The 14,497-nt window shown below is 39.1% G+C and overlaps 1 protein-coding gene across 1 annotated transcript in view; it reads right to left on the bottom strand.

The window, feature by feature from the left end:
- Positions 1–1,139: 1,139 nt before the first annotated feature.
- Positions 1,140–14,497, bottom strand: part of mtus2b (microtubule associated tumor suppressor candidate 2b) — a gene marked incomplete at its 5' end in the record, with an annotated part of 37,161 nt that continues 23,803 nt past the window's right edge. The window contains 8 exons of the mRNA XM_079610790.1: positions 1,140–1,361; positions 1,517–1,614; positions 3,099–3,218; positions 4,638–4,736; positions 4,829–4,902; positions 5,157–5,262; positions 6,764–6,978; positions 8,534–8,600. Coding sequence (XP_079466916.1) covers positions 1,154–1,361; positions 1,517–1,614; positions 3,099–3,218; positions 4,638–4,736; positions 4,829–4,902; positions 5,157–5,262; positions 6,764–6,978; positions 8,534–8,600 — 987 coding nt within the window. The 3' untranslated portion in view covers positions 1,140–1,153. The remainder of the gene's footprint in view (positions 1,362–1,516; positions 1,615–3,098; positions 3,219–4,637; positions 4,737–4,828; positions 4,903–5,156; positions 5,263–6,763; positions 6,979–8,533; positions 8,601–14,497) is intronic.

Genomic DNA, 14,497 nt, shown 5'->3' with positions numbered 1-14,497 from the left:
CTTTAGACTGGGTTTTTCCTGGTCAGTGGCGCAATTGCTTTCTAAAACTGGAAAATAGCACCAGGGGAGTTTTGCGCCGGAACACGCCTCCTCTTTGCGCTGAACCGCCCCCGCGAGCGCAAGTTCATTCCCTAATTTACCGGCGTGCGTCTGTGGAGGGAAGAGTCCGCTGTGCGCGGGTGCAAAATAGGAATGATACATGCGTCGGTGTTCAAAGTCAATTGCGCTGGGTGCAAGATAGGGCCCATGGTGTCTAAGGACTACTATTGTTCTTCATTGTTTTGCTTTATTTCCAGATGTATGTTTCAATTGTGGGTGTTCTCTTACCTCACTTCCCGGAGAATAGAGCATATTTAAAAACGCCGCTTTCATTCTTTTGACAAATTACAAGATGTAGAATGAAACTGGAATATGTATGGAATAAAAGGTATATAATGTACTGCATGTTACTTGCTTATTGTGCTCAAAAGCATGATCAATATAAGTCCACATGTCATATTAACAAGAAACTATGCTGCTAACCACAGGTTGGGAGATGTTGTGCCAACCACACAACTTTGCAATGCTGTTTGCAAATATTCGTTGGGACTATGGTTTCGGGAAACAGAAACGTTTAACTATTTTGGTAACAACAGAACTTTAGACCATAATTGGCTAGCAATGCTTTTGGGAAAAGTACCACTGATTGATTCTTTCATGAATAGGACTGATTTTGTTCAACTCACTGAAATGTGAAAGCTTAAAAGCTCGAGTCCCCATTAATTCTACTGTCATTGCATGAAAAAGAGCAACAATGGCAATTTTATGTTCCACATTGAAGTCAGTCATGCATTTTTGGAATGAGTAAATAATGAGTAAATAATGGGTGAACTATCCCTTCACTAATACTTGCCTTCAACTATTTTGTTCAGTAATGGTCAAACTCAAACATTGATCACTGTATTAAAGCCTATCAATATTCAGTAAGAGCAACTTACAATGAATACAGTATCAAATAAGTTGAGACGTGATGAAACAGAAAACGCACTGGGTGTAAGAGGTGTGGAAGCATCTTCTGTTCCATCCAATCAGAAACCACATGATGAGAAATATAAGTTAAAGATACAAAAAAGGAACAAAAGAGTGTCAAAGACAGCGGTGGAGAATTGGACACTCATCTAGGGAAGGGCTGTTGTCGGGAGGGTGAAGAAGCACCAGAGACTGGTCGATGAAGAGGCGACTGGGTGGGAGACATTCGAGGGCTCAACTCGCCCGTTTGAAGACGCCACATAAGCTCTTCGTTGGTGCGACTCAGTCGCTTCTTCTCGTTGCTCTCTTTCTCAACGTTCACGTGCAGGTTGGCGTTTTCCTCTGACAGTTGCCTGGTAAAATAGAGGAAACAACTAATGAGAATTCTTCTGTAGCTTTAAGGACCTATTAGCATGCGCAGTCTAGAATTTAATGACAGAATTTTGTATTTGATTTACTTCCTACTCAGTACTTTTAATGGTATAAACTAGAAATGTTTTATAAAGACCTGGACGTTGCAACGTTGCGGTCAATCCTGTCTTTAAGGTCTTCATTTTGCTGCTGCAACACCTGAATACGCTCCTCCAACAGAACGTTCTTTTGGGCCTGTGCAAAAACATGACAAACACACTAAACCACCGAAAAACTGTGACATTTCTACTTTCAAAGGAGAACTTAGTGATTTATTCCTTATTATGTAAATTCAAATGAAACTCCAGTCATATCAGAGGATATAAAAAGTGTTTGATTCTATGTTGTGTGTGGGGGGAGGTTGCCTCACGGGGGCCAACCCAACAATGTATTTTAAGTGTTATTGGACACTTTTTTTTGGGTGACAAATACATCAGCATATAGGGCATTTCTTATGGCACAGGTAAGTGAAAACATTTGTTTTCGCCTGATAACACATCTACACTGATAGGTGTCGGTATACGTTTAAAAAGTATAAGAGGACTATCGTAAAACTTAAGTACAACTTTAAAAGACCCCATTAAACCTGTCATATGTTGACCAATTCCATTTTGAAATAGAAGTGTGGGTGGGACATATGGAAGAGGTGCACTGGGTCCGAAATCGAAAACTTCCCTACAATATAGTATGCAAAAAAAACAGTACACCAAAAGAGTAGTGTGTCCGAATACATAGTATTTGAAAAACAGTAGGCAAAAATCCCCGGATGACCAACTACTTCCGCTGAGATTCTGAAGTGTGCATTCGATGAACACTTTACTATCCTGTAAGGCCACAGGAGAGGATTTATGAATGGCAGTGAAGCGATGCACCTGACACTGTAGATCATGTGACATCATAAAACGGATAGTTCCGGTTCTTGATTCTGATTGGTTCACGTTTGAAGTTACTAAATTGCTCAACAAACACACACCTGTGACGCATTACATTAGTATTACTGCGCAACTGCCGTTTGTGATTCTTTGTTGCTGCATGTGTTGCTTAGCAACCTCTCTGGAACTACATTGCTTGGCGGAGGAATAAATGTGTTATAACGTTTAACACGTATTTTTTTGTTGCTGGTGTTTATTTTATGAATAAAATAAATATTAAAATGAATATTTTTATGGAGTAACTGTTTTATAAAAGCAATAAGCCCCTTGAAGCCGTGTTTTACAGTGGATTTAGAACAGATACGGGGCGTTGTTAGGCACGGCGCGGAGCGGCTTCACAGGGCTTATTGCTTTAGTAAAACACATGGCGGATGTAGTACGTCCAAATTTCGCGATGTAAATTCAAATGTAGTACCTACTCGGACAGTACACGATTTCAGACGCAGTGGTAGTCTTTTTTTTATTACTTTAGTTACACCAAAAACTATGATTGGCTACTTTCTGATTGGCAGGGGGAGGGACATTCTCATTTTATAGAGCATTTGATTGGACAGAAATCTGTGTAGTGCAACATGAGTCATCAATATTTTTGGCCCATTTTCCTATAAGAAAGACTGTTTTACGCAGATCTGCTAAAACTGAACTTTTGTTTATGAGTACAGGGAATAAAAGTCACAAAAAAAAATCTAATTGTAAATCATGGAGATTTCAATGATTAAAGCTATCTCTTTCTCCATTGTAATTCACCATTTTTTCCAGCTCTGAAATTTTGAGCTCCTGTTGATGAATCTGCTGGTTCTTCATCTCCAGAACCTCTTTAAGACTCTTCAGGTCCTCCTCAATATGCTGATATGGAGCAAGAGCATCCTGTACACACACAAACACACATTCAAATTACTACATATCTGAATCACATAGCTAATCACATCCAATCATATAATATAAATTACCAGAATGAAGAACTTTTAACATCCATGGGTCCTTTACATTGCGTTCAAATACAGGCTATTTTAGCTGTGTATAAAACATACAATACACTTTAAATATTTTTTTATATACGTATGTAAATAAGCACTACTTTAACGACAAGACGACGTTGCTGTTGTGGAAAAAAAACTAATAAAGAATTGAAGTCACAGCAGCAATCGTTCTCCTCTCTATTTTTAGTTTATGTTTTAAGTTTATGGCACGGCCAACTCAGGAACTTGGGGTATCAAAATTATCCCCAAGCATCCCACTGGTGCATACGACTTGGTGTTCATATCCAATTTTTAACTAGACAACGCGTTTACGATATGTGTGTTTACATGGCCTTTTAAAAATAGCAGGTTTTGGTGTTTTGTAAGGCATGCGTTCGGGACAATTAAAGTACACTTACATCACTGGTACTTCCTGGGTTAGACCCTACTCTGAAGTAAGAGCTAATTTACTGTAGTTCCTCCAAAAGGTGCTCCTATAACTAAAGTCATTCCCAGTTCCTGCAGTGCGAACCCGCCAAAAAGCAGGTTATTCCACCAATAGAACATAGGAACTATGAAGACGTCCCTCCAGTGCAAAAGCCCCTTATGGCATTGTTTAAACAAAAACCTTTTGAAACCTTTATTTTTAACCCTCTGGGGTCGGCAAACGCGCCAGCGCGTTTTGCTGTTTTTTTTTTCACATAGCAGCAACATAGACTTAAAATACTCCATCATTTATGGTCATACAGACTTAAGAAATATGAAAAAAGAATCTGTAAGATGTCTACTTTTGTATGTGTCCACTTACAATCAAAACATGTATATACAACACGAGTATAGAGAAGGATAGAAAGTAAAAAAGTGTCAAGTATGCAAACGCATCCCTGGATGTCAAGAGTGAGCCGAGGTGTAATCTAGACAAAGGACGGTGACCAAAAAAATTAACATTCTGCACAGTCTACAATCATTCACCCTAATTACAGATCTTTCTTTTGTAGAACACAGAGGACACATTTTTTGGGGGGAAAAAGGTGGCACTTAATTTTACAGTCCTGTTTCACATGTACATACTATATACTTATTGTTAACTGTGTAATAACTATGTACTAGTCCTGAAACTACCCCTAAACCTAACCTTTACCCATGTAGCTACCTTATATTACTCAGTAAGTTCTTGGTAAGAACACTGTAAGTGCATTGAAAGTGCATGTACTCTAAAATAGAGTGCAACCTAAAAAAAAAAAAAATGAAGCATTTCCTGGGGATGAACTTTTCTCTAAATACCACTGGCCACACACAAATCAAAAGAGAACATCAAGGACAGTACCACTATCTGCTCATCCGTGCTTCTGCGCAGTGCTTCTTCAAAACGCTTGGCTCGGTCTCGCAGAGTGCGGTTCTGAAATGTCAACGTGTCCACCTGATCCTAAACGCAGCACAGAAACACACACCTTTACACGTGCCCTCATAAAAAAAAAGACAACACATGTTGGCATTCAGAGTGAGGACGTGCAGTACCTGCAGTGAGAGTCTGAGTTTCTCAAATTCCTCTTCCATTGACCTCTTTTGCTGCTCATGTGCCATCTTCAGGTCTAAAAAGAAACAACCAGTTCATGTCAGTAAGAACACATTGATGAAGAAGAATTAACACAGTTCGGATTCAACAAGTCTGAAGTGATGTTGTTAAGCAGAAGTTACCAGAGCTCTCTTAGTGGGCCAAACCTATTTGCTACTATAGACCTTCTAGCCCAAATTACGCTGTCTAATTAGGCAGCTCACTAGGTTTTTAGACACAGTCGCTTTGATTTCTGGGAGTGTGATGGATGTGTCTGTCAGCAGGACTCACTCTTGATGGTTCTGGTGTGTTCTTCCTGTAAAGTGGCCAGTGTGGCACCATGAGTCGCTTCCATCTCCACCATGGCCGTCTCATGGTTTTCACTCATCTCCTCGATCTAACAAGAAAAACGGTTGTTTTTCAGCATTTAAAATGTGCTCTGGAATATTAGATTCTGTTCGCTCAAATGCAGCAATTTCTGTGTAACGTATATTCAACCGTCCATAGTAAATTCACATCAGCCGCGTTTCCACCGAAACTACCTGGAACAATTTGTCCCAGGAACTTTTTTCCCCTCAGACCTGTTGCTGTATGCTACTTTACAGTTGGATTTCCCATTGGATTTCATCCTCTGAATTTAAGCTTATTAAAGCCTGAACCTCGTCGTCGGTCCATCGGTCGTGTTTTTGTAAACTACATTGTTGATTCGAATAGCAAACAAATCTTACTGCACTCACCGCAAGAGACTTTAAAAAATGTCAACCAATCAAAATGCTGCGTGAATGCAGCGCCCAAGTCCCACCCCTGACCTTTGAAAAAGTACTACCTCACCAGCAGGGACAGACAGGGGGGGATATTTACCTGGAACTTCATTTAGACCCTGGTGCCTGCGGTGGAAACGCGGCTATAGTATATCAATTTGTGTATCAAGTTCACCAAACTCGAATTCGACGCAGAATTCACAGAGGTATAATATCTTAAGTTTAAACTAGTTTAAACTAGTTCAGGTCAAAATTTAAGTATACTTTGGGTTACTTTTTAGACTACATACACATGCAAACACCTTCCAGGCTTTCATAATCCTCGCTGAGCCTTCACACCATGTGTATAATGCTAAAATAAAAGCCTCTTCAAGGTGCGTAATGATAATCTCAGGCTGAATACAAAATCGCCCCCTATACCCTTAAAGGTGAACTATGCAGTTTTTTACCTTAACGGAACAGCTTCGGAGTCATTGGAATGGTTATATGACTTTTTTTGGGTTGAATGCTTGTCGTCTCGCTTCCCCCTATCGCCTGTGAGCGGAAAAAACACCCTTGCAACTTTAGGCCGGCCTCAGCGTCAGGAAGTATCGCGTGATATCAGGTCTCGCGATGTAACGAATTGCTTTACGGCAAAAAAATCTGCTCAAATTCTTTCATTATTGCGCATTCCTCACGCAGTTCGAACCAGAATGAAGAAGACGTTTTAAAGAATGTCCCGTCTGCTGTGATGTCGTTGATCTACTAGCCTCTGGTATCTGAGAGTCGCCAACGAGTTTTTCGACAGTGTTGTCAAATATCTATTCTGAAGCTGTAGGGGGAGCTCTATAGAGAAACCTGCGAGCAAAAAGCGAGAATACAGCGAAGAAATTCCAGAAACTACATAGCCCTGCTTTAAATAGGGCGCTATATGAGGGGACAGTCATTTGTAGTGGTGTCCGAAACCATAGTGGACGTTATCGAGTGTACTCATTCAATCCCACATTGCACCGCAATAATGAGTCTACAACCGATGTCCGAATTCGCTCACTCATTTTTATCCACTCCTTGTGTTAGTAGACTAACGTAAGGAATAGTGAATGGGGATTTGGGGGCAGGATTTCGGATCCAGCCCCAGGCTTTACACCCTGGTCTCACCTGTTCCTGGTGCTGGGAGCGTAGCAGCACCAGGTGGCCGTTCTGTTGTTGCCGGAGTCGCTGAATCTCAGAGTGGTGCTCCTGCACCAGTCTCTCCTGTAGGGCCTTGAGCTCCTGCTGTTGCTCCTCTTGGAGTGCTTTCAGCTCCCGCTCAAAACTCTGCTCCAGCTGAGCCTTCTCACCCTGCAGACGCTCCCATCGCTGAACACTGACCACTGGAGAGATAGAGAATAGTTTGTTATGGGCAGAGAAAAGGACATAGTTTACCTTGAGAAAATGTTGATCATTAGTAGCTACAAACCAACATTTGGTGTCAAAAGTGAAGATTGAGTGACAGATTTAAATATGCTAAATTTTCAGCCATGTTACTTTCAACCATTGTACCTATTCTGGTGAAGAAATTAAATAATATATGAGCGGTTTTATTTTTGATTAATTAAATATGGGGTTTGCACAGTTTGACAACCCTGTTACCAAAATTTGAGATTTACCAAAAAAAATATATTTTTAATCCTAACATATAACAACCCCTGATTTGTGTGCGTTTGCAATTTTATAGCAATCAATATTAAATAATCAACATTTATTAAAAAAAAGAAACAGGTTCACACATTTAGCATAAATAAAGCTGTCACTCAGGCTGGCAATTTTGACACCAAATATAAATTTATAGCAGTTATTTTAGTATTATTGAGATTATATTATTTTATTGAGATGCTAATATGTTAATATTTTCTGTTTTCATTTTAGTTTCTGTTAAAATCGTAGTAATTTTGTTTTTTTTTTGTCATTTTTAGAAGTTTTATTTATTTATTTATTTATATTTTAAATATCTATATAGTTTTTTTATATACATTTTTATTTGTTCAGTTTTAGTTTTTTTAGTTGATCAAGATAAACTAAATAAAAATGGGAAATATTGCCTTAGCAATTAGCTGTAATAACATAAGTTTATGGTTTTGTATATTTTTTTATTTCAGTTCAAATTAATTTAACTTTAAGTCATGTTTTTTTTTCAGTTATAATAATAAACCTGGTTTGTAGCTATTGATAAACTTAAATTTCCCATAAATTAAAGAAAAATATTTGTTTGAATGACTAGGGTTGAAGCTTGAGCTCGACGAATGCAGTCAACACATCAATATTTGTAAAAACTGATCAAATGGAAAGACACGCTGTAGAAAGAGAACAAGACATGTTTCTTTGGTGTGACAATTTTAAGGAATAGCATATTTTTCACAATAAGGGGAAATCATGCTGTAACAGGGTTGCATGCAAAATAACACAGATGAATAGTGTATTTGGTGATTAAAAATTAAACTAAATATCAATCAAAATTATGACATTGTATGGTTTTATATATTTGAAGCATTTAAAACTAGCTGATTTTCATCCTAGTTTAATTGTATATTACAACAGTTTACCCACCAAATTTAAAACTTTATAAACAAAATAAAATGGAATTCTGCCACTAATGCTTCCCAAAAAAAAAAATGGAGGACATATTTTGTAGAATATGATACTCCATTATTTATTGATTTCTTAAGAAGTGTTCTTGCTTCACTTCAAATGATGTGGGACGAGTCATGTGCCAAATTAAATATGAGGGGGATGGAACGAGAAAAATGCAATTTACAAATATGCAATCTGAGAAGGTTTGGTTTTTATGTCTTGAGTGGTTGAGCTCATTCTAACATTTGTGAGTATGTTGGAGCACAAGTGGGCGACATGAGATCACTGTTGTGTGTGTGATGTCCACAGAAGACGTACCCACTTCATCCCTGATCCTGGCTAACTGCAGGGATAACTCCCTCTCCTTCACGACAGCGCTCTCTCTCTGGAGAACACACACAGAGAGATACACAAATGTGTTATGAATAGCTTCACATAGAATCTGCAAACTCACATATGTTCAACAGTGCTTACCACGGTAAATATTTTATCAAACGTTATAAATAATCATGAGGGATGAATCTGCAAAATTGCAAATAACTCTATGCTGCTCACTTTTAACCAAATAAAACATACCAGCCAAAATACAACTTTAAAAAGGACCTATTTATGCTTTTTTTTTATTATTTTTTTACTTCCTTTAGTGTGTAATGTTGCCTTTGAGCAAGGTCTGCAAAGTTACAAAGCACAAAGTCACTCCAAAGGCAGTTGTTCTCTATATCAGTAAACACTGTTTCTGTAGTCCCCTAACATTGTAGTCTTGAGTTTCGAGTATTCCTCATTTAAAGGAACACGCAAAACGAATGGGCGAGGCCTAGTTTAGTTTGTTAGTAGTGTGTTGCAACTTATGGTTATAGTAAGGGGCGTGACATTTCCCAACACACTTGAAGCAGTTGACCAATCAGCAAACACACCGGCCCGGCCGACCAATCAGAGCACATTGCACTTTTCAGAAGGAGGAGCTTCATAGAAACAGGAACGAAACAGGGGTGCGTTTCCCAAAAGTATAGTTAGCCAACTATTAGATCATTACCAAAATAGTTAAACAATTTTACAATGAACATTCGCAAACTTACGTGGTCAGGGCTACAGCTCTCGATCTGTTTTTAGAAGCTGTTTTTGTTCAAATGACATGTGGACTTAAACAGATCTGCTCTTGCAAGTTATCAAGCAAACTTTGATTCAGGACGTTCTATCTTTCATCTCATTTAAATATATAGGTACAAATACACTTTGATCTATATATTTTAGCATGTCAACAATCAACAAAACAACATGTCAAGTGCCTTTTTGAAGAGTCACATGTGCATAAAAAAGACGTAAGCGGGAATCCGCGTTGAATTAATCACTGAATAAAGCAAAACGACAGGGAGCAAACGCAGTGAAGCAGACCACAGTTCGTTACGGATGCTGCAATTAATGTGAAATATGAGAACAATTTTTTTTGAACTTCCAAGCATAAAAACCTATTCTAGTAGACCCAAAAATAAAATCAAGAATTTGAAAAAGGGCATAATAGGGCCCCATTTAAACAAGACATCTCTGTATACCAGCAGCACACTTAACCCTTGTGCATCGTTCAAATTCCCATCCTTTCGTTATGTTCGTGGCTGAAAACAGCCACTACTTTAAACTGCTGTAAAAATTGATCAGATAAATATTTTTTTTTGCATAAACGATTTATACACACACTTTATTATGCTATTATACTCCATATAACTCCATGTAAAAGCCAGAAACTAAGCTTTTTTTTGCACAGGCCTATATAAAGGGTTAATGGTGCCACCTGGTTATCAACAGTAAAAATTACTAATTTTACCTCTTCCCAACAGGGAAAACCACCAACAATCAAAAATGCATGATTATATGGTGTCATGGCTTTGCAATCAAAAAATGTGGTTATAATGGAAGTCAATGGGGCAAAAACAGCCACGAACAGTAAATGTGGGAGAAAAAGTTAAAATCTGATGCTGCACAAAAACTACCAATGCATCAAAACCAATGTTGTTTCTAATCTTTGACATGTCCAAGACTGTGATAAAAGGTAAAAAAAAAATCCAGTCCACAATCACATTTTATATTGAAAATAAGTAATTTTGTGTTTTTCCCCCCCAAAATCAGTGACATAATTTATGAATTTGGCAATTAAAGAGTTAAAATCTTGATTTTTTAATAAACATTTAGTAGTTTTGAACAGGACTGAGGTTGATTAATAGATTTATGCAAAAAAAAAAATCAAAAAAATATTTATCTGATCAATTTTTACAGCAGTTTAAAGTAGTGGCTGTTTTCAGCCACGAACATAACGAAAGGGTAGTGAATTTGCCCAGAGTGTACTGTTGAGTTTTTGAAAAATTTCAAAGCATTTTCCCAAAATGTGTGTCAAAATAAGATTTGTCACCAAAAATCATTCCATTTGCTGAAACACAGAGAAAGTTATGGCCAAAATAAGACTAAAAAATACCCCATAGTGGCTGAAAACAGCCCCAACAGCACATAAGGGTTAATTAAATACAAAACAATGTTCCTCACCCCTTAAATTAACCCACCAAGCTCCAAATAACCATGTCACAGACCTCTATCTAACTAGTAGTACAGTACCTCTATCTTTTAAAAGCACATTTACTCCAAAGTGACATAAATAACCATATCTGTAACAGGAATGTTTGATGATGCCACAACACAATGAGATGTTTATGATTCATACTTGTTAATCAGAATCAATGACAGCAAATGATACGCCATGAGTCAGCATTTTAACACCGCAGTCCTGAATCCTACACTCATTCGGCTCCAAACGCCATCTGCTGTTAAACAACACCTGACCCTCTCATACTGTAAACAAACAGCAGGGTCATGACCCCACAAATGCCCTGACCTGTCATCATTGTGTCACATCTACAGCTCTCACCCAATCAGATCTTCCTCCAGCACACAACATAACACGCAGGTCCCCGGAGAGAGTCTTTCCATGAATACTAATCCAACTGGCTCGTTCCTCAGCGTAGTTACCTTTCATTTCCTGCTGCGCAAGGTCTATAATAGTGACAGCAAGGCGGTCTCAAGGACTCAGTCGCCACCTATAAAACAAAAGATAAATCTGTAGGGTGTAACACTGTCACACCCCAACACACCTACACACATACAGCTTAAACATGCTTTAAAAACACATATCATACATGGACTTCTCAGGGGTTAGGACTTTAAATAAACCCATAACCCTTAACATTTTGGTTCTGGAACTTGTCTGGAATCATATTTCTTGTTGAGGAGAAGTTAGACCTACATCTCTGTGATATTCTGTAACAATATGTTTACACTAAATAAACTACTAGTAAGTAACCACATGCATAGGAACATGCCAGATACCATTCAGAACTCGTTAGCACTCGCTAGCAATCACTCAAAACACCCCAGTGACCATATAGCAACATGTTAAAAACCACTCAACACAACCACATAGCAGTCCCCTAGCGACAGCACTCACAACACCTTAGCAACGTCCTTGCAAAGCTCTTGCAACCAAATAGAACACTCTAGCAATACACAAACAAGCACTCACAACACCTTAGCAACCACATGGAAACATCCTAGCAACCACCCAGAACACCCTAGCAATCACATGTAAATACTACACCTTCAAAGCAACACTGTGGCAACTACCCAGAAGACCCTAGTGACAACATAGCAATAGACAAACAACCACTCAGAAAACCGTATAGCAACCACCCAGAAAACCATAGAATCCACATAGAAACTGCTTACCAACACACAACACAAATGGCAACACCCTAGCAACCACCCATATAAACTTAGCGACCACATCTGCAAACAGCCACCTTAGCAACCACATAGCAACAACCTAGCAATTGGCCAGAACACCACATAACAACACATAAATAACCACACACAACTCATAAGAAACCAAAATGCAACACACTAGACACCCCCCATAACACTTTAGTGATCACATAGTATCCAGCAGACAACCATTCACAACACCTTAGCAACCACGTAGCAACACCTTAGCAACCACCCAAAACACTACAGCAAGTGCATAGCAGCACATAAAGAACCACTCACAACACCTTAGAAACAACATTGCAATGAACAATCAATGACCCACAACACTACAACAAGTGCATAGCAACACATAAAGAACCACTCACAACAAGTTAGCATCCACATAGTAATGACCTATCAACACCCAGAACACTAAATCAAGTGCATAGCAACACATAAAGACCCCCCCCCCTCACAACACCTTAGCAACCACATAGTGACGGCTTAGCAACCACCCAGAGCACTACAGCAAGTGCAAAGCAACGCATAAAGAACCACTCACAACACCTTAGCAACCAAACAGCAACACCCAAGCCACTCACACAAGAACCATTCACAACACCTTAGCAACCACATAGTGACGGCTTAGCAACCACCCAGAGCACTACAGCAAGTGCAAAGCAACACATAAAGAACCACTCACAACACCTTAGCAACCAAACAGCAACACCCAAGCCACTCACACAATAACCACACAACACCTTAGCAACCACATAATGACAGCCCAGAACAGAACAGCAAGTGCATAGCAATACATCAAAAACCACTTACAACACCTTAGAAACCGCATAGCAACACCATAGCAACACCCTAGCAACCACCCTGACCCCATAGTAACCTACTAACAACCACTCACAACACATTGGGAACCACATAGCAATACCCTGGTAACCATCCAGAAACATCCAACCGCTCTAACATTGTGGCGAGTCTGGCTACAAGTTTTGAAAGGGCAACACTGACAATTTCTTCAGAAAATGTTAAAATCTAGTTAGTGGCATCATCAATGCTCATATCATGCTATGTTTTATTTCAAATGCATTAATATAAAACAGTCAATAAAGACCAAAAGTGGATTAAAACAATAGCATTATGATATCAGACCATCTGCATCAAGTGTCAGACTCAGCAGTCAGGGTGGGGCTTCCCTCGCCGTAAGAGCACATGTTTGTCTTTACTGACAGCACACACACACACACACACACACACACACACACAAGCATAAACTACCATCATCACAAAGTATATAAAAGATGAATGTAGAATTAATATTAAATAAACCAGGTCTTTTGCAAAAAGCATCCCTGGTCCTATTTTAGAAAACAAGTCACAGAGCAAGAAAGCAGCATCACACACACACACACACACACACACACTCTTCCCGGCATTGTTTCTGTAGTATCCGAACAGCATGTAGGATGGAGACACAGAGAGAGACATTGGCTCATGCTAGGACAGAATGTAGCTTTATAAAATCCTGTCAGGGGAATAGCATACGCACACCGAATGAGAGAGAGAGAGAGAGAGGGAGTGGAGGACAGACAGACAGGAGGAGTTGGGGAGAATGTGGTAAAAAAAAGGCTCAAATCACACAACAAACGACCTTACCTCATCCTGTCTTTAGCGTCATAGCCTGACTATTCCAACAACGAGTCGCGTGAGTCTGCGATTCTACACATGTTCTTCAGACAACCCCCAAGCTTCTCGCCCTCTCTCTCTCTCTCACACACACACACACACACACTCTGAGATGTTGGGAGGAGGAGGGGTGAATGATGGAGAGATAGAAGAATAGGAGGATGAGATCAATAAAGAAGAAAATAACACGTGTGCATTGTCTGATACCACTGGGTCCACTGGGAACGAACACACATTTTCACACACAAGCATTCAATCAGACGAGGGAAAGCATTCCAGATGAAATATGATAAACAACATGTCCTATAGTACAGTAGACAGCACTTAAACTATGCTAATCGTGACATGTGCGGTTGTGTGCAGTAAATTATGCTTTAAAAAGTTCCTATGCAAAAAATACAACTAAATTAAAATTCAGTAAGGTAATGTAAGTGCTTTATGATGATGCGAAAAATAAATAAAACTATTTGGAACCAGGCTTCATGTGCTTGTTTACTACATAACAACACCCTAGCAACCATCCAGTAACACCCTGCACAGAAACACACCAACATCCACCCACAACCCTTTAGCAACCACAAAGTAACAACGCCCTAGCAACCATCCAGAACGCCCTAGCAACCATCCAGAACTCCCTAGAAACTGCATTGAAACACACCAGCAACCACAAAGTAGCAACGCCCTAGCAACTACCCACAACACATTAAAGGGCACCTATTATGGAATTTTGAAATGTACCTTTCATGTAGTGTGTAACATAGATCTAAGTGAACAAAAACATCCTGCAAAGTTTGAAATATG

Source organism: Phoxinus phoxinus (genome assembly GCF_949152265.1).
Source record: "Phoxinus phoxinus genome assembly, chromosome: 4".
Classification (NCBI taxonomy): domain Eukaryota; kingdom Metazoa; phylum Chordata; class Actinopteri; order Cypriniformes; family Leuciscidae; genus Phoxinus; species Phoxinus phoxinus.
The sequence above is the reverse complement of the archived record's forward strand: the minus strand, read 5'-3'. Positions and strand labels throughout refer to the sequence as shown.